At 41.5% G+C, this 21,550-nt stretch overlaps 1 protein-coding gene across 1 annotated transcript in view; it reads left to right on the top strand.

The window, feature by feature from the left end:
• CARS1 (cysteinyl-tRNA synthetase 1) overlaps positions 1-21,550 on the top strand; it is a 736,066-nt gene that overhangs the window by 623,012 nt on the left and 91,504 nt on the right. The window contains exon 19 of the mRNA XM_044059397.1: positions 14,790-14,870. Within this exon, the coding sequence (XP_043915332.1) occupies positions 14,790-14,870 (81 nt within the window). The remainder of the gene's footprint in view (positions 1-14,789; positions 14,871-21,550) is intronic.

Raw genomic sequence — 21,550 nt, forward strand, 5'->3', positions numbered from 1 at the left:
AGTGTCCTGGAATTGAGGACATTGCTTCTAGCATTACAAGCCTTTCAGTCTGTCCTTCCTTCAGGAATGATTGCAATTCAGTCAGAAAACATGTCGGTAGTCTGGTACATCAACAAATAATGCAGAACCATATCTAATCACCTGTGCCAGGAAGCTCTCAGGATATGGCAATGGGCAATCTCTTTCAACCACTTTCTAATAGCAATGCATATCCCACGAAGCTTCAATATCATAGTGGACAAACTAAACAGATGCATCCTCTTGCCTCACAAGTGGTCTTGATCCCACAGTAATGACAAACATTTTTTTGACCTCTTTGCCTCACCAATAAACAACAAATGCAGCAGCCGTTTTGCCTTAATTCCCCTCCAGGGGGAGTCCCCGAGAGGCACACTCCACCTCAATTGGCCCCCGGGTGTACTTTATGGCTTTCCCCCATTCCCTCTCATTCCCCTGTTCTTGAAGAAAGCCCAAAGGTTGAGATGCAAAGTGATCCTGATTGCACCCTGTTGGTCCCATCAAGTCTGGTTCCCTTTTTTTGGCCTCACCTGATTCACCGTCCTTGGATTTTGGACACATTTCCAGACCTGCTGTCTCACCCACAGGGATTGGTGCATCCCAACCATCACAGTCTCATGCTGATGGCTTTGTATCTCAAATTCCATTAATTACCTGGCATAACAAATTACCCTCTTCAGTACAGAAAATCCTTCTGGCTTCTCATAAACTGTCCACCAAGAAACTGTCTTAGCAAAGGGAAGAGATTTTCAATTTGGGCTCATACAAATAATTTAGGTCCTTTTTCAGCATTTGTTGACAAGGTTTTGGAATGTCTGGCTTCACTTTTTGATCAAGGAGCTTTCGCTTCCACCATCAACGTCCAGTTAGCAGCCATTTCAAATTTCCGCAATGGGTTTGACAATCATACCTTAATTTCCCACCGTTTATGCATAGTTTTTCTTAAAGGTGCCATACGCCACCTTGTAAGGACCCTATAGCTCCATGATTTCACCTTAGTACTACAATTGTTCGTTCTCCAGCCCTTTGAACCAGCAGCTACTTGCGATCTCAAGTTTCTGTCATGTAAAACTCTTTTTCTGGTGGCCGTCACTTCTGCCAGGAGAGTTTCTGAACTGCAGGCATTATGTGTGAAGCATCCTTATATGATTTTTCGTAACTATAGGGTTTTGTTGAGAACCAATCCTTCCTTTCTACCTAAGGTGATCTCAGAATCTAATATTAATCAGACTATTGATTTGCCCGTCTTCTTTCTCAATTTCTCAAACAAAGGTGAATATTGCTTGCATTTACTAGATGTTCACAGAGAGGTAGATTTCTATCTTGACAGAACCAAACAGTTTAGAAAATCAGATCAATTGTTTTTATCATTTTCAGGTTCAACTGTTACCTTATCAAAATGGCTTAGAAATTGTGTTACTTTCATTTGCAATCATAATAACCGCAAGTTACCTGCACCTGTTAAAATGCATTCCACCAGATCTATATCCACTTCAGCTGTTTTCCATTCCAAGGCATCCATGGAAGAAATATGTGCAACCGCATCATGGGCTACTCCCCAAACCTTTATCACTCACTACAAATTGGATCTGCTCTCCAGGGGAAGAACATATTTTGGCCCTATGGGTGCTCAGGAATATCCTTCCATAGGGCCACCCAGGACTTAATTGGCTAGGGACTGTGTCCCATTCATCAAGAATGAATGAAGATTGACAACATCAGATATAGAATTTATGTGTTTACCATGATGTTCCATCTGTGTTGTTGATCTTCATTTATTCTTGGCATCCCACCCTCCTGCCCCTTCCTATGGACTTCTGGAGGTTTGGACATTTGTTCTGGGAAGCTTCTAGGTCTCACCTTAGACATGGTTTCTGTTAACTTTCTGTACTTGGCTGCAAACTCGATCTGAGGTAATAGAGAGAGGGACATTGTGGGTAGAGTCTTAGCTCAAGAGTTTTTTCGGATGGAGCAAGCTGTATACTGGTCAAGCTGATTCCAAGGATTGGAACAGAGTCCCATTCGTCAAGAATGAATGAAGATTGACAACACAGATGGAACATTATGGTAAGAACATAACTTCTTTTTTTGCAGCATGCAAATTATGTCATGCATTATAAAAATACTACTGTTAAGAACAAAGTTGTGTTTACTTAAAGTTAACTCTTTCCTTTCTCTTCCCCTCCCGTAAATGTTCATCCAAACATTAATTACATGAAGTAGGGCATATGCTTTGCAGTCCCCTGCAAGTTTAACAGAATCAAAAAAGTCCAATATTTCCAGGTTTTCTTGCTTTATTATATTTCACAAATATAATTAGTGCTTTGTAATCCCACATTTATCAGTTTTGGAGTTGCTGGTTTTCTTCGTGTTGATCTGCATCTCCCAAATCCAGTCTCTACTTCATTTCCAACATACTTTCAGATCTTCTAGTCAACTTTTGTGCTTTTTTCTGTCTCTCAAACATTTTCCTGTGAAACACTGGAAAAGTTTCAGTGGCACAGTCACTCTATGGGCTTTATTACCAGGAAAATCAAGAAGCAGAATCTCCTTGTGTTTCATAGCTCACTTTATGTTGGACAAAATTTTGTATTTCCTCCTCAGGATGTTCTGCATCAAAAATGATTTTGACTGTCCAGGAAGGAATATTCTGAAAATAGCTGGATACAGCAGCTTGAATCTCATTCCTACTTCTCAGCATTCCCTGATTAGTGAAATAAACTTACTCCTGTTCAGCTTGGTGTACCGTGAGTAATCATTTTCCACAAATGCTACTGTCTCCCACTTTTAATATTTTGTCATCCTGTCAGTTTTGTCAGAATCAACTCTTTCTGCTGTAGGATTGCATCTTTACTATTAAAGGTCTAAGTTTTTTTTCTTATGGCCAGGTTTGTAGCACATGATGTGCTCTTTTAATTAACAATTCTTGCTGTAGAATACCAGGGTCTATATTACCTCCGCAAAAAACCCCTTTCAGCAAACAACTGTTCACCGAACAATAACCAGCAAAATCTAACTCCCTCGAACAGCTGTTCCAGCAAATTTTTTTCCCTGAGGGGAAAAAAAAACACTTAGGCAACCTAAAACCAGACAAAATTTAAAACCCGTCAAAGTGATGGGCTTCGCTCCCTTACATCTGCCAATGTGGGGGGCTTTGCCCTCCACCCCTTAACTAAATATACCAACTCCGAGATTGGACTACAGTGGGGAAAAGGGCAAATTCTCGAAGGCCAAGCGTTTTTTTTTTCCCCTAGGAAAAAATTTCCTTAAATGGGCATTCGTGGGAGTTAGATTTCATTAGTTATTGTTCGGCGAAGAGCCATTCACTGAAAGGGGTTTTCGTGGACGTAAAATAGACCAAAATGCCAGACCAGCTGTTTATTTATGCTTTCATAAAATTAGTACAGTCTCTTCCTTCCAGCTTCTGTGGTTCAGCAGAAAATCTCAAGTTTTCCCTATGTGCTCAGTCCTCTATTATTTTTTGAAGCATTTCTTCTTGAGTAGTCTTGTATTCAACCAGCTTTTTCTCTGTTTTGACCTCTGACTTTTGTAGTTTGATCACCTCTTCTGAATATCTGTTTAAAGCTTCTTCCATTTTTTCTAGCCTTTTTTTATGACTTGTTATACTCCTTCAGTGTTTTGTTTATTTTAATCAGCTATGAGTGCATTTCACTTATTTATGCCTCTAGGTTACTGGAAGGCCTGTCTCGCACCAAAGCTGGAGTTTGCACTGCTTTTTGCTGAACAGCTGCAGAATTCTTCTCAGTCTGTGTTTTCTCCTCGCCTTTTGAGATTTATTTTCTTTCAGGTTCTCTGGATTTCTTTTTTTGCTGGTATCCAGGCAGTGCACTTACTCACCAGTTGGTGCATTTACTCATAAAGACAAGTTCACCGGTTGTCCTTTATGATTTTCTGTTTTCACATTAGGGGAGCTGAAATTGAGCTGTTATTTAGTGTGCAGCTATCTTAAAGTCCTACAGACTGTCACCATTTTAATTGTAGCTTTCAGTGATTAAAACCCTGTAATCTGATGCCAGTCTTGATTCATTCTTGACTGATGGGTTCCTTTCCAACCTTTCAGAACCAACTCGGCCGTTATACATACCTCGTGCCAGCCAAAACCTCTCGAGCTAAGGCTCTACCTACAATGCCTCTTCCCATTACCTCAGATATCGTTTGCCACATAGAAAATTGGACTCGTCAGCCAATGCTCTCAGCTAAGTACTTTAAGATTTCTATTTTTCATTGTTGTTTCTAAAATATTTGCTTAAAATTTTACTGGATAATTTTTGCGACTTTGTTTTTGAATGAGTGTTTTTCGGACTATTTCTACCCCCCCCTTACCTTACAGTAACTCTTATTACCATCACTGGTAACAGGCCTTCTCCCTTTCTTTATTACTGTTGGTAGTCTCTCATACCATTGTATGGATCCTCTTTCCCCAAACTTTATACCATTGTTGGTATATCTGTTAAAACAAAATCCTTTTCCTTCCTCTTTGTGTGTGTGTGTGTGTGTGTGTGTGTGTGTGTGTGCATATCTTTGACCAACAATTTTTTGGATATGGCAGAGAAACAAAAGGGGACCTCCAGACTCAAGCAGTGTCAGGACTGTGGCAAAAAGATGCTCAAGTCTGATGGGCATCTTTCTTACACGTGCTGTTTGGGTGCCCCTCACTTGGACATAATTTGTATGATTTGTCAGGGCTTCAGCACATGTGCTTTAGCAGAGAGGTGCAATACGCTTATTTTAAAATGCTTATTGAAATGTTCTTTACACACATAAATACAGGAAAACATACTCTGAGGCTCTAAATAAAAATCTGCAAAAGCAACAGAGACACCCAGGCAACCTCCACACCCCATCACAAACCATGAAACACATTCTTCACATAATCAGTGTGCCATGCAATCACAGCCCTTAAGGCAAAATAACATACCCAACACACTAGTAATAGGCGACTCTATAGTCAGGCACACTGATGTCCCACTAACTAGGCTGGACAAGGAGAAGGTTACAGTTAGCTGCCTGTCGGGCTCCGGGATCCGCCACATAACACAAGCACTCAGGCCACTCCAGAACATGTACAAATACGACTCTGTTATTGTCCATGTTGGTGTGAATGACCTGAGACGTACCTCCCTGGACTACATGAAAAGAGACATGTAAGAGCTCTCTGATCACGTAGCCCAGGCAGGTATGACCCTGACCCTGAGTAGCATCCTGTCCTCACCAAGAATGATGCCACAGTATAAAGAAAAAAATTATCAATTTCAGCAATTGGCTAAGTTTCTGGTGTCATTCAAAGGAGATCCAGTATCTGTCCACCTGGGATGACATGCTAGATAAGCCACTTTGTTTTGCAAGAGATGGCTTGCACCTGTCACCCTTAGGCTTTCAAATACTGGCCAAGGCTTTTGCCACCCCCATAGTGCCTTTTTTAGGCAAGGCTCAAAAAACAAACCCACCACCGTAAATAGCTCAAGTAACCAAAAACTGAGGGTAATGCTACTCAACGCCAGAAGTCTGAACCTCAAAATGCATGCACTCGAGGCACTCCTCAGTATGGAGAACATCGATATCTGTGCAGTAACAGAAACCTGGTTTAAGGCTCTAGAGAGCACCCCAGCACTACCAGGCTATAAACTCATACCATACTTTTTGGCCACAGAACCCAGACTGAAACACAAAAGCTGGGGGTGTATCCATATTCATCAAGGATAGCCACACCTCCAGGTTAGTGGCACAGCACAGTGCCTCAGAGATCATCCATGTGCAATTAACAATGGGCAAAACTGCAATTCAAATTGTAGCTTGCTACTGATCACCCAGCATGACCCAGGACCCCCATTCCACGTTTCTGGAGGCACTGGAATTATGAAGGCCCTACCAAACCTCCTAATATTGGGTGATTTCAATTACCCAAACATTAACTGGGAGAACTACTCAAGTACTAACTCGCTTGTCCAACGCTTCCTAGAATTTATAAACTCGAACACCCTGGATCACCTGATCAACACCCGCACCAGAGGTGACAACATATTGGACCTCGTCATCACCAACATGGGCGACCGGTGTTCTACACCAGAGGTCAAACCCTTGCTGGGTAGATCAGACCCTAGACTAATCACGCCAATCAAGGAAACCACCGTGAAAAATTTTTCAAAAGCAAACTTTACATTACTTAAGACCAAGGTGGAAAGGTTCACAGCCCCCATGCTAAAGGACAATGCTGTCTAAGCTGCTGCATCCCTTACCATGGCACTCTATGAGCACCTGCAAGAATGCATGGATCGTGCTATCCCAAGCAAAACCAAGACTCACTCCTCCAAGAAAAGGAAACCAGTCAAGTGGACCCCTGCCATAAACAAGCTATACAATAGAAGGAGGAAACTAGTGTAGAAAAGAGTAAAAACCCAAGAAGGAACGGCATCACTGATCAGTATCAGCAAGAAACTACGATCCCTCATAAAATCATCCAAGGCTAGCTTTGAAAAAAAAATTGCCAAGGACTCCAAAGATGACCACAAAGCGTTCTTTAGCTATGTCAAGAACCTAAGTGGAAACTCTGAGATCTGCTCTGAGTTAGTGCAGAATGGCACAAAATACACTGAACCGACTGATATTGCCAACATTCTGGCAGACAGGTTTAGTGCAAACTTCACCCCCCTCTCTCACCCCCTTAAGGGCCCATAACCATACCAGAAGAATGTAGTGCCCCGGCAATCACTGACACACAGGTTAAAACAGCCCTATCCAAAGCCAACAATACAGCTTCAATGGGACCAGTTGGTGTCCCAGGCTGTGTCTTACACGAGCTCCAAAAGGAACTAAACCCTCACCTAAACACACTCTTCAGACTCAGCCTGTATACAGGCTACGTACCCGTAGAGTGGCGCACAGCAACAGTTATCCTGCTCCACAAAGGTGGAGCCACAATAGACCCTGGAAACTATCGCCCTATAAGCCTGACTAGCCTGGTCTGCAAGGCTGTAGAGCGCATCATCATGGAATTCGTTAACAGAGACATTGGGAACCTTCAGACATTGGACCCTACCCAGTTTGGCTTTAAGGGCAGATCATGCCTCCTAAACCTGGTAGACTTCTTTGAGACCAAGTTACCAAGGCTTTAGATGAGGGAAAGGACATCCACACAGCCTACCTAGACCTCGCAAAGGCTTTCAACACCATTCCCTATTCTGGTATTATAGACAAGCTCACCAGCCTGAACATAAACCCATACGTCATGAGATGGGTTGTCAATTGGCTCACGGATAGAACCCACACGATGAGAGTTGCAAGCTCTAGGTCCTACTCTAAACCAGTTACTAGTGGCGTCCCCCAGTGCTCAGTCCTAGGACCCCTCTTGTTCGGTATATACTTCTCAGACATACAGGCAAGCACAGGAGGACTATGGCTGACCAAGTTCGCAGATGACTGCAAACTGGGGGCCATAATTGACTCTCCAGCTGATACAGACATCCTCCAGAAGGGTCTCACTGACACGGATATCTGGTGTCAAAATCATGGCCTCAAGCTAAATGCCAAAAAGCACATAGTCATCCCCTTTGGAAAAAACGAAGTACCCGCGAACTACCACATACGTCGTAGTCCCCTAAATACAGAAAATGTAATAAGGGATCTGGGGACCCAAGTAGATAGTAATCTCTCCTTTGATAATCATATTACCAAGGTGGTTAGAAAATCCTTCTTTGTGGCCCACCTAATCACAAGAGGGTTCGCATCTAAAACAAAAGAGGTTATTGTGCCCCTCTACTCCTCACTCATCAGACGCATCATAGAGTACAACGCCCCATTTGGGATGTACCTTACAAGACACCTGCAACAGCTGGAAAGACCACAGAAGTACCTCACCAAGAGGATTACTGGCCTCAAACATATGCCCTATGCAGCCCGACTGAAGAAACTCCAGCTGTACTCGGTTGCATACCACTTACACAGAGATTATCTCTGCCTGACATACAAGGCCGTGTCCAACCCAGAATTGGTGGACATGCTCCACCTAAAAAAAAAAAAAAAAAAAAAATCCCCAAGAGCCACATGCTCTAGGGATCTAAACCTCATCACAACGATAAATAGGATGTGCTGGAGGGATAGATTGCTGTCCCAGAGACTCCCCATGCTTTGGATAAGGATTCCAATCTACATTAGGCAGAGCCTGTCACTAACACTGTTCAAGAGAAACCTTGACTTGTGGATGGGAAACAGAAAATTTACCCCGGGGATCACTGCAGTGGCTCTGCTGGACAGAGGCACAGGGAACTAATGGCTCTGCTGGACCAAGGCACAGGGAACTAATCTAAGGGGACGGCGAAAGCCAACACATTTTGGCTAGGCTTATAGATGCCCTTGGGCAGATAGCCTAGTACTTACCTATAAACCTACTGAAGCCTTATCTAAGGCAGAGACTTCAAAATCTCCGAAACCAGATGTAAAGAAAAGAAGACACTCTGTGCCGACCTCCACCTCGCCACATGAAGCAAAGTCCCAAAAAAACACAGGTTCCGTTGGTTTGTTCAGCACCAAAAGGCAAAGTACCAAAAGTGGTAATATGATCACCTTTGGCATCAAAAACTAGTAAATCCACATCTGTGCCATATGTCATTGAAATGACTCAGACTCAAACCTGTACAGTGCTGACAACCTCTTCGGCACAGACAATAGTTTGTTCAACCACCACTATCCTCTCATTCGCTCCATATTCCCCTTCCATACAACAGCCTATGGTGCTGAAAGTTGATCTGACAATTTTTTTCCAAGACTATTCCCCTTTAATAGACCCCTTTTTGAGTCAACAACCAAGCCCATTTCTGGATATGCCCGAGTCCCCTTTGGGAATGTCAATCCATTCCTCCAGGAGTCACTCAGAATTGGGCGTAGTGAGATTAGTGGATCAGCTTTTGGCAGCCAGAGGCCTCCCTACACTGTCACAAACCTCTCTCCCACCCAGAGCCGAGGTTTACTGTACAAGGACTCCACCAGTTTATCCTCCTTCAACCTCCTTTCAGGGCTTAGATCCCCCTTCTTTGACGTTCCTGGTCCCAGCTACCTTGGTGGTGACTGTGGATTTCACCTCAGTACCAGAGTCGACTCTGTGGTCTTTGGCTCCTTGACACCAGGACTGTGATTTGGCTGTCATTTCCAAGATCCTTGGACCAGTTCCAGTGGTTTCCACAGTGGCATCTACGGCTCTCTGGGCCATGGCAGTTTTGAGCCCTCTCTTGGCTCCTACTATGGGTGGTGGCTCATCGGAGCGGGGTGTGACCCCAGTTCTGAGTTGGTCTTTCTCAGTTCCAGGCTCCCATCCCTCTTTGGGTGGGCCTGCCTTCCAGATTATGGAGAGAGCTGTAGCCTCGGCAAGCTCCCAGCTGGCTCCATCTTCATCAAAGTGCCATATTTTTGTTTCCTCTGGTTCGCAGCTGTCACAATCTGCTATGTCTGGACAGTGGGCACAAGAGCTGCAAGGCACCCTGGTTCAGAGTCCCCTCTCTTCGGAGTCATCCTCAGAACCTCCCAACAATGACGCCACCCTGTAAGAGGATGTGCAAGAGGAAGCACCTGGATTCTCCAGAAGATTCTTTCACAGAAGACACAGATTACGATGAAGGGGAAGGGCCCCCACAGTCACCCTTGGAAGATGTCTCCTTTGGAGACCTCCTGGAAATATTAAAACAGAGGGGTGATTGGAAGCCCTCAAACCCATACTCTGAGGAAACTGTGTTCTTGCAAGCTTTTCTACTTCTTGGGTGACCCCGCCCACTGATGACCTACTTCACGTGATTGTCCAACAGGCGTGGAAGGCTCCTGGCTCAATAGAGCCTATTCTCCAGAGACCACACAAGATTATTTCAGCACAGGAAGATCAGCCCCATTGGTCTAAGGGTCTTGCAGTGGATGTCATGGTGGTGGCAGTGGTCACCAAAAAGGAACTCACTGACGAGAGTTTAACTATCCATCCTCCTAACCAAGAGTCTTGAACAATGTCTAGATTTGAGAAGTGGGTTTTTGCTTCATCAACCTTTGCTATTTGGTTCTTGAACTTCTTGGCACACTTTACTAGACTCCAAAGGGATCTGTTAACTTTGCTTTCAGACAGCCATGCAGGAGCAGTATCTGACGAGGTTCGAGATAAGGTTGTCTCTCAGCTTGCCACCCTGGAGTCCATCTCAAATTCATCCATGCAGCTTATTGCTCATGCAGCAGAAGGGATGTCTAGAGCAGCAGGTACAGGCTTTGCCATTAGGTGTCATGCCTCTATGCACTTGTGTGATTTCTTGGAACTCTTTAAGGTCGTACTTTATCACTGCTCCTGTTGATAGTACTTCCTTGTTTGGCCCAAAAATCAGAGACACACTTGCCAGGTGTGAAAAAGATGGAAAGACCCTTTCTGCTGTGGGTGTTCATTTTTCCACTCAGCAACGAACTTACTCCAGGAATCAGATGAGTGGAAAAATGTGGTTCAAGAAGACCCAAGGGCCTTTTTGGGACACAAGTGGTAACTATTCCTCCTGGGGCAGAGGGGGCAATTCTTCTGGAAGATGCCCATGGCCGAGAGGTCCCAATAACCAGGGCTCCAGAAATTCTTTTTCTGGACAACCATATCAACGCTCCTGAACGGAGGCCCAATTGCTTACTTCTGGAAGCAGTCTGGGCAAGATTCTCCCTGAACCATTCAGCCTGGTTTACAATAACCTTGGACACCTGGGTGCAAAAAATAATTACTGGAGGTTACCACATTCCCTTCAATCCTTTCCCAAAAGCGAATCCCAAATGTTCCACCCAGTCAGATAGATCTAGCAGCAGTAGAGATTCAAAAGCTGCTTCAAAAAAGAGTTAAAAGTATTCCCACCAGTCCAAATAAGATCCAGATTCTACTCAAGATTCTTTTTAGTGCCAAAAAAGACAGGAGACTGGAGACCAATCTTGGATCTTAGCCTACTGAACAAATTTGTAAACAGACAAAATACTAGATGGTCATGGTTCAGTCAGTCCTTCCCTTTCTAGAGAAGGATGATAGGATGTGCTCTATAGATCTTCAGGATTCGTATTACCACATATAAATGGACAAACGCTCCAGAAGATATCTCCAGGAGACAGTCATTACCAATTTTGAGTGCTGCCCTTCAGTCTCACCACAGCCCCAAGGGTGTTCACCAAATGGATGGCAGTCATAGTAGCACATTTGAAACTGCAGGGATTCTGGGTGTTTCTATATCTAGACGACTGGCTCCTCGCTGCTCTCTCCAGTCATCTACTGCTTTACACCATAGACTTTGTTCTACATCATGTGATGCCTTTCTCCCTAAACAAAATTGGAATTGTTAGTGTTTCTTTTGTTGTAACTACCTGATATTTGTAATTCAGAGTGCCTATGACTTTGCATGTTCATTGAAATTATTTTTGTAATTCAGAGTGCCTATGACGTTGCATGTTCATTGAAATTACTTTTTGTAAACAAAATATTTGAACAGTAGTAATTCCTTGTTTTGGAGCTTTTCTCCCCGGGCCTCCACTGAAAACGGGCTACCAATGCCCAGTGGACCTCCCCGTTAATCAAACTGAAATAAATAAATAAATAAAATCTTGCCGAAACACTAGACATTTCAGTCAACAAAGAAAAATTAACTCCCATGCAGGCTCTAGAGTTCATTGGACCGAGGTTAAATACAATATCCTGTGTAGCATCCCTTCCTCTCCACAGACTATTGAAACTGAGATCACAACTTCAGGTAATCATTTTCCAGAACAAAGTTCCTGCTCGTCTGGTACTACAAGCTCTGGGAACCATGGCAGCAACAATAATTTTAGGTCCCCTAGTGAGATATCACATGAGGCTGCTTCAGTGGCTCTTGGCATCACAGTGGTCACTTCTTGATAACAAATTGCTGCAAAAAGGATTTATCTTGGTGGAGGAAGCCAGAAGAGATTCTATGGGGTCGTCCTTTTTCCCCCTCTCAGCTCAAGGCTGTAGTGACCATGGATGCTTCCCAGATAGGGTGGGGGGACATTTTCTCAGAAAGACTGCCCAAGGCACTTGGTCCCCACAAGATGCCAATTTGCACATCAACGTCCTAGAATTGAGGGCAGTGCTTTTAGTTTTGCAAGCATTCCAGGCTGTCATTCCTTTGGGAACAATTGCAATCCAATCAGACAACATGTCAATAGTCTGGTATATCAACAAACAGGGGGGAACCAGGTCCTACCCTCTGTCAGGAAGCTCTAAGGATTTGTTAATGGGCAATCGCTTTCAACTGCTTTTTGATAGCAATGCATATCCTGGGAAACTCCAATGTGATTGCAGACAAACTGAGCAGATGTATCCTCCTGCCTCACAAGTGGTCTGTCAATCCCAACGTAGAGACGAAGATCTTTTGTCAGTGGGGTTAGCAGTGCTACAACCTGTTCGCTTTTCCCATAAATCACAAATTCATCAGCTTCTTTGACCTAATCGCCCCTCGCAGGAGGTTCCCGAGAGACACACGTCTTCTCGATTGGCCCTCGGGCCTCCTGTATGGCTTTGCCCCATTTCCACTGATCCACCAGTTTCTGATTAAAGCCCAATGGTTGAGAAGCAAACTGATTCTCATTGCACCTTACTGGCCCCATCAAGTCTGGTTCCCCTTCCTTTGGCCTCATCTGGTTCACCACCCATGGACACTGGACCCAGCTCCGGACCTACTGTCTCACCCTCAGGGTCTGGTGCATCCCAGTCTTCAAAATCTCAAGCTGACGGCTTTGTTTCTCCAATTCCAATAATTGCCAGGCAGAATAACTTGTCCTCTCCAGTGCAAAAGATAGTTCTGGCTTCCCATAAACCATCCACCAGGAAGCTTTATCTAAGCAGATGGAAAAGATTTTCAGTTTGGGCAGGTACAAACTACATAGACCCTTTCTCAGCATCAGTTAATAAGGTCCTGCAATATTTAGCTAACTTATTTGAAATGGGGGCCTCTGTACAATTAAGGTGCATGTGGCTGCCATTTCAGATTTTCATAACAGGTTTGATGACCATTCCTTGATGTCTCATCACCTATGCAAAATTTTCTTAAAGGCGCTCTGCATTTAAAACCCCCTTTCAAATACCCTGTAGCACCATGGGATTTGACATTAGTCTTACAATGTCTAGTTCGACTGCCCTATGAGCCAGCAGCTTCTCGTGACCTCAAGTTTTTATCTTGGAAGACCACCTTCCTAATAGCTATCGTGTCTGCTAGTTACAGGCTTTGTGTGAATCATCCCTGTATCATTTTTCACAAAGAAAGAGTATCACTCAGAACCAATCCCACCTTCCTTCCCAAAGTGGTTTCGGAGTCTAATATCAGCTAGTCCATAAACTTACCCGTCTTCTTCCCAAATTTTACAAACACAGGAAACTACTGTTTACACTTGTTGGATGTCCACAGACAATTGCATTTTGACTTGGACAGAATGAAATCTTCTAGAAAATCCAACCAACTATTTCTGTCATTTTCAGGACTCAAATTGGGCAAACCTGTATCAAATAACCATAAACAAATCACCCAAGTGCCGCACAGCAAGCCGACAGAGTTCAGGAACAGCGTTACCAAAGAATAAATAATATCAGTCACCATAAAACGCTGTTGTAGCTTCAATCACTGTTCAGTAAGCTTCACCAAAAGCGGATATAATCAGATATAGATGTTCTTGATGTAATAACTCCAGCGAAACTTTCACTATCGTAAAAGTACTTTATTCAAGTTGTAACAAAAGTAAGCGCTTTCACCCGTAGGCTTTCTCAAACTTTAACAACTTTGTTACAACTTGAATAAAGTACTTTTACGATAGTGAAAGTTTCACTGGAGTTATTACATCAAGAACATCTATATCTGATTATATCCGCTTTTGGTGAAGCTTACTGAACAGTGATTGAAGCCGTTAAGCAACAGCGTTTTATGGTGACTGAAACCTGTATCAAAGGTCACCTTGTCAAAATGGCTAAGAGACTGCATTACCTTTATGTACAACCAAAGTAAACTCAAGCTGTCAACTACCATTAGAGCTCATTCTACTAGATCTGTTTCCACTTCAGCGGTCTTCCATTCCAGAGCTTCTGTGGAAGATGTATGTGCATATACAACTTGGGTTACTTCGCATACCTTTATCACTCATTACAAATTAGACATGGTTTCCAGGGGAAGAGCGTCCTTCGGCTCTCTGGTGCTCAGGTATATCCTTCCTTAGGACCACCCAGGATCTAAAGTAGCTGGGGACTCTGTCCCATCAGTCAAGAATGAATGAAGATTGAGAACATCAGATAAAGAAGTTGTGTTCATACCATAATATTCCCTCTGTGTTGTCGATCTTCATTCATTCTTGACATCCCACCCTCATGCACCCTCCAAAATACTCCTGGAGGTTCGGACCTAATCCTGGGATATTATAGGGTTATACCTTTGACAGGGCTTTTGTATTTTCTTAACTACTAGGCAAACTCGATCTGAGGTAAAGGGAAGAGAGACATTGTGGGTAGAGCCTTGGCTCGAGAGTTTTTGGCTGGAGCGAGCTGTGTATAACGGCCGAGTTGGTTCCGAGAGGTCGGAACCGAACCCATCAGTCAAAAATGAATGAAGATCGACAACACAGATGGAGCATTATGGTAAGAACATAACATCTTTTTTAAAAAATGCATGTGAGTAATTTCTAGTAGTCCTTAGGTGCTGTTTATCATGAATATAGCCTTGAACCACTAGTATTGTATTAATTGATTTATTTATTTTTTTATGTTACAGTAACTGACATTTTGCAATTATGTGACTCCCTTCGGGATGATATTTTGCCAGAACTGGGTGTTCGACTTGAAGACCATGAAGGTAAGTACTTATTTACTTCCATCCAGAACAAAATAATTACCTTCTATTTTCCGTCAGTGCTACTAAAAGACTTTTCAAGTCAGCCAAAGCAAACATGCTGTTATAGTAGCTGTCTCAGATGTTATCACAAGCTTGAAAAAAAAAACGCTGACATCTAGACAGCCTGAACCAATGTCACACGTTGCTGTTTGTTTATATTTCTCAACATCATTTCCAGATCCTATGACAAATAGATACTCACCCTTGTAGAGGCCCAAACCTCTTAGCCCTGTATTTAACTGCTCCTCTCCTCTCTGCCTTGCCCCTTTATTCTTTCTGTTTTTAGTTAAATCAGAGTATTTAGCTATGACATTCTCCCTTAAAACTAGCCTCTCTAGTCCCTGTAATCAAATCTACACTAGAGATTTCTGCAAAACCAGCCCAGCAGGTTTTTATCAACCTTTTCAAAAAGCATAAATCCCTGAACGTTGACACCCCAGCCCTAACCAACAAATTTTAGGACCTGTTAAGTATCTGTGTAGAGAAAATTGTCCTGTTTCTGCTTAAGCAAAACAGTACATCACATATCCAGAAAAAAAATCAATAAATTATTTAACAAGAGACATAAGCTCCTAGCTTTATAAAAATATTTCCTTTCCCAGCTCATAAAACAAAACTTAGCCAAATCAGCAAGGAACTCAGGAATGCTGAGAAACACCAAGTCTGCCCAAGAGCACTAGAGGATAATCATCTTTGAAGACAACCCTAAGATTTTTTGTAGCTATGTATATAAACTCCATAAATATACCCTGTTAAGCTCTCTGCCCATTGTAAATCCTACTGCTTACACCAAACCAGAATCCATAGTCAACATCTTGGCAAATATGTTCTGCTGTAATTTCGTGCTACCTACTGTGTACCACTAGTTTCCCTATACTAGTTCAGGTCAAACCTTTTTCATCACTATTGACCAAATCCCAACTGCCCTCTGCAAAACAAAAATGACATCTTCACAGAGACGGACAACATTCCTGTCTGTTAACTTGTAGGCTTAAGGCGTCACTTAGTCAAGTATCTCCTAAGCATCTTCATTAAAAGTTTGTTGACACAGTATGTGGCTGAAGAATGGAGAAACACCATAGTTGTCCCCCACTTCACAAGGGTACCACCCTCACACTTATCCACATGACTGTGCACATCAGTCTTACTAGCCACATCTTTAAGTCATGGAACAAATTATTGTAGAACCTATTGGTAAAGATGTAAGAGGGCAGTACTATTAGCAGACCAGGGCAAATATGGACACAACTGTCCCATAAGACATTTTATAATGTGCCACTCTAGACACTTAACAGTTTGGCTTTAAGGGTTGATCATATCTTCTTATTCTTAGCTTCATTGAAGAAGTCACCAATACCTTAGATGTAGCTAGCTTTGTTCCTCAAGGTTCTATTATAGACCTTCTTATCTTTTATTTTATTTATTTATTTATTTATTTACTACTTGTTCATCAGGTAAGTAGATTGGTCTGTTGACCCTTTTCAGCCATGATCCAAGCTAAAAGACTAGAAAATACATCAGTCTTTCAATCAACAATATTATATACAAAATGAGTACAATGTAAAACTCAGAGCATAGTGGTAAATTTGAATGCAGACAGGGTAAGATTAAAAGATCCAGTCAGGGTGCATTGATCTAAGAAAGAAATGTATACAAAATGCAAGCCAAGATATGCATAAAATACAATGCAATCATAAGTATAATACATAAACTCTTACATGCATGTGAAATATATGCATATAAGATGCCACATTAGGAGGCTGAGAAAAATTTCTTAAATGTATTCTTTTCTTCATTATATGAGATTGTAAGTTACCTAAATGTTGCAGGTAGATTCAGTGAAGAGATACTTTTAAGTGAATCTCTGAAGCTTTTAATGGTTTCTAGATTTTTAATGTCTGTAGGCAGGTGGTTCCAGGTAACGAGTGCCAGACTAGAGAAGTTTTCGCCTACAGAATCTTTTTCTCAACTAAATCTGGAGATGACTGCAAGTTATAGATCATATTAAACTCGCCCTAAAATTTGAGGCCTTGACAACACTAGAATCTGGTGCTTTGATGACATTCTCACTCTTAATACACAGAAATGTTGTCAGTTGACGTTTTGGTTGAACTGATGCCCCTGTAGTGTCACATAAGTGGAATTCATTGCAAGACTGACACTGTGATCTGAGACTTAACTTTTATTTATTTATTTATTGACTGACTGATTGACTGGTTGATTGATTGACATTTGTTTACCAGGAAAGTCTGACGGAGTTGGAACTCATTTTCAGCAGAGGCACTGGGAGAAAAGCTCCAAAGTTTTACAAAATAATTTAAGAACAATAATTTTATGATCTTCAAAAATAATATAAAAATATCTGCAGTTTAAATAATTATAGTAAATTAGACATAATATGAAAACATTGGTTAAGAGTATTTACAAGTTATATGACAATAGTTTAATATGTAGAGAAATTTTAGCCAGTTTAGAGAGAAATTAAAGGTAAGTTAGTATAATACAAACAGGAATTGCTTCAGAAGCAAGTGGAAAAGCATTATTTTGGTAAATTTGAAGAGAGAGAGAGAGAGAGCCAGGAGAAAAAAAAATCGATAGATGTAAGGAAGTGAGTGAAGAAGGGAAAAAAGACATGCAAGATATGAATATGTATTTGTTTACATTTGGAGATGTAGTTTATCCTTGTGTTAAGCAAGAACAGAGACAGATTTCGGTTGGGAAGTCTTTTAGAATGGCTTTGAAGGATGGGAGGGAGGGTATTGTCTTGACTGATACAGGTAAGGAGTTCCAAGCCGTAGGAACACAGTAACAATGCCCAGCAAAGTTGATACGCTTGTGGACAAATGGGAGTTTTTGATCACTCGATCGTAATGACGGACTGGGAACATAGTTGTGCAGAATGATTTTTTTGTGTTGGACAAGTAGATGGATGCTGGATAATTATTTTTAGGTGGTAAGAAGCTATGTATATGTTATTTGATGGGGTAATTATAACCAATTTAGCCTTTTTAGTTCCATACAGTGGTGGATTTTGAAAGAGGTATTTGCTCCAGATTTAGCAACTTTGTTATACCATTGTTCAAGTTTTTATTTTTGTGATTCGTGGAGGTTAGTAAGGATGGGAGCACCACAGAGAAGTGTAGAGCTGAGACAGGTAGTGGCAAGTGTAGCTTTAGTTGCATTGGTGAGAAAGTTTTTGGCTCTGTAAAGCATCCCTAGTTTTTGATGATTTTTTCTAATGTAATTTTGTGTATGCATGTCAAATTTGATTATCATCCACTGTCATCCCTAATAATTTACTACGAGAAGTGACTTCATTGGTTATATTATGAAGAGAGTACTTTAAATTTAGTTTTTTCCATGAGAGAGAAATTTGAGGAAAAAAATTAGTAGTTTGTTTTTACGGGGGTGGGGTTGAGACTGAGTTATAAGTTGCAAAGCCATGTTTCAGTGGCTGTTAAAGGTTCCCGAGTAATTTTTTGGAGGTGTGCCATTTTGTCAGATGTGCAAATGAGTGTCGAGTCATTTGCATGCTGTAGTGGTTGTTTGGAGGGTGTTGGTGAGAATGTTAAAGAGGAGGACACCAGAGATAGATCCTTGTGGTACACTGGTGGTGACTGGGAGGCATGGAGAGAGGGCTGAGTGCCATTTTACTTAATGATACTTATTGGACAGGTAGCTTTTGAGCCACAGAAGGATGGGCTGAGAGAGATCTACTGAGGACATTTGAAGTAAACGTTTACTATGACAAACTGTGTTGAAGGCTTCAGACATTATAGAAATAAGGAAGAGATGAGTTTGCCATTATTTCTAGCTTTATTGACAGAATCTACAAAGGCTAGAAGTGCAGTGCTAGTACTGTGGTAAGGATGAAAGCCATATTGTGTGGTGGATAGGAGTTCTTTCTGCTGGAGATGGCAGTTGTTTTTGAATAAATATTTTCAAGAATTTTGGAGAGTGGTGATAAGATTGCTGTAGGTGTAAAGTTAGTAATGTCTGTTTAATTTCCTCCTTTGTGAAAAGGGATAATGTGGGATTTTTTTTCCAGAAAGAGGGAATGTAGGATTCTTGGACTGACCTATTTTATAAGGATTGAGACAGGATAGTCAATAATTTCAGCTGCTATTTTAAGGTACTCACTTGGAAGGTCATCGGTTAAAGTAGAGCATGGTTTTTGTTTGAGTAGTTGTATGTAGAATGTGGGCACAGGTTTGTAAGTGAAAGTGGATGCGATGATATGTAGCTATTGGGCCGGATCAGGATTGGATGTTTGGAAATCCTTGGTTAGGGACATTATACTCTATCAAAAGTTGAGTTTTATTGCAGTTTCAAGTGGTGATTTATTGGGAGAGGGGTTAGGATTGAATTTTTGTCCAGAATATAAGATTTCTTTAATGACTGAAAACAATTTGGGGGGTTATGTTTATTATTCTTCTGAAAGTTGTATAGTTTTTTTGTCTTCACTTTTTTATTTGCTTTTTAGTATGGTTGCAGAGCATTCTGAAATATATTATGGTGGTTTATATTTTATCCAATCTTTTCCACACTTTTTCTGTGTTCTGCATTAGCATTCTACTCTTTCTGGATAGCTAAATTGCATTGTTTGCTTTTAGTCTCTTCTTTCTAAGAGGTGAAAGGCTGTTTATGATCAGGAAAGTTGTATTGAATTCATTTACAGCATCATCTAAGGGGAGAATATTTAGGATGTTCTAGTTAGTAGGTGATAGTGTAGTAATTAATATTTCTGGGTTAAACTTGGACAGGTTGTGTGTTGTTTTGTAAACATGCTGTGTAAATGGATGTATGAAAAGTATGGTTATACAGATTGGGAGAATGTCACAGAGAGTCTGACATTATACCTGTGGTGGTGAATTTGCTAGAGTCAGATAGTGAAGCCAGGTGTAGTGAGGCTGATTTTAGTGCTCTTACCACCCTCAGGTCAGTTATTACAGACAGCAATCAGTTTATAGCTAGAACAAAGCAGAAGATAGTTTAACAGTTAAGATCTCACATAGGCAATAAGTTGTCCTTAAATCTGCATATGTGCAATATTGTTAGAAAATATTTTATCTCTCTCTAATCTTATCTGTTGTAGGTTCTCATCTAGGTCCCAATTTTCCTTTGCTTAGCCCTTAGTTATCCCATCAGTGAATACAGTGCTCCATTTGGTATGTATAACACAACAACTCTCCCATCAAGTGAATACAGTGCTCCATTTGGTATGTATAACACAACAACTCTCCCATCAAGAAGGAGAGACCACCAATGGCATAAAAACATAAAGCTCTAACTGTGACCCAGGCAACCCAAGTTTTATTAGTGGCATGGGTGCTTGATTATTAGGTAAGGGAGAATAGGAATGCCTATCCAGGTGAGCATGCTAGACAGCTGTCCAGTGGAGCTCTGGTGGAGGCCAAAACTCAGCGAAATGACTCCAGACTTGGGGGACAGGAGAACAGAGAAGGCATGAACATCCCCAGCCATTCCCTTTTGCCCTCTCAACCTAACACTGATATCAACACACTGGTTGAGTAGCTAGGCATAAAAAATTCATCAACTAGGCTGCAGTGTGGTGGGTCCTTGCCGGGCCTTTCCACTCCCACAGGATTCCTGCCAACATAAAGAAGCAGTAAATGTTCTATGAGATCCTCCAGGATTACTGAGCTCCTCACTGTGTTATAGAGAATGAAACAAGCCTACCCTGTGAAAGAGCATCATTTTGTATGCTTGTTTCCATGACCTTATCCTCTAGGTAATTACCCAACACTCTCAAATATAGGTGAGGATGGGACCATAGACTAACTAGTAAATTGAGACCTTCTCTTTTAACTCTCACTTGACCATCACTCTGGAGTACTACCATAATTGTGCTCATCCATTGTTCAGTGCCTTAATCCCATTTACACTTGTGAACAAGACATCAAAGAAGAACTGTATTCACATATTGAGTTTTACTGTACATTGTAGTCCATTTAAATTTCTGTATCTGGTTGTACATCATTGTTTGTTGTCAGTTGACATGTCATCTACAGTAGCAGTCTGCACCAAAGTCCATATTATGACTTTGCATACCAAGTAACAAGTGACATCCTTTGATATCTTGACCAAATTGCATGCCTGCCCTCCACCCCCACCCCACCACAATATTAACAGAAATTGCCTCAGAACATTCTTGAACAAGGAACTTTGAAGGTCTGTTAAAACAAAAATATCAACACAATCAAATCCAGTAAATTCACGTTCTTAGTAGATAGATTTCTCTCAGGTTTTGTGTCCTAGATAAGTTACTGGTATCTGTCTTCAGTCCATATTTCTACATGAATCTGCTCCACTTCTGTCTCTCTCAGTAGTTCTGCTTTCTGTTTTAAGGCCCGCACTGCCAAACATGTTTTTTTTACCTGATATCTTGTCCGCAGCATGTTAAAGCTTTTAAAAAATATTTTTTAAGAAAAGATTATGCCCATTTCCAAGTCCACTTATCTACCTTCATAGTCCCTTGTTTTTTTGTTCCTCCGTAAATAGTCCTCATCTCTTTTACATTTCTATTTATTTGCATGTAGAATTGTGTGCTACATTTTTTTGCTTCCCTATTCTGGCACTTCCTGTCTTCCCCTTCTCCTTTTTCATTATATGGTTTAAAG

The sequence above is a fragment of the Protopterus annectens genome, chromosome 17.part0 (genome assembly GCF_019279795.1).
Source record: "Protopterus annectens isolate FY-2018-M chromosome 17.part0, PAN1.0, whole genome shotgun sequence".
Classification (NCBI taxonomy): Eukaryota; Metazoa; Chordata; order Ceratodontiformes; family Protopteridae; genus Protopterus; species Protopterus annectens.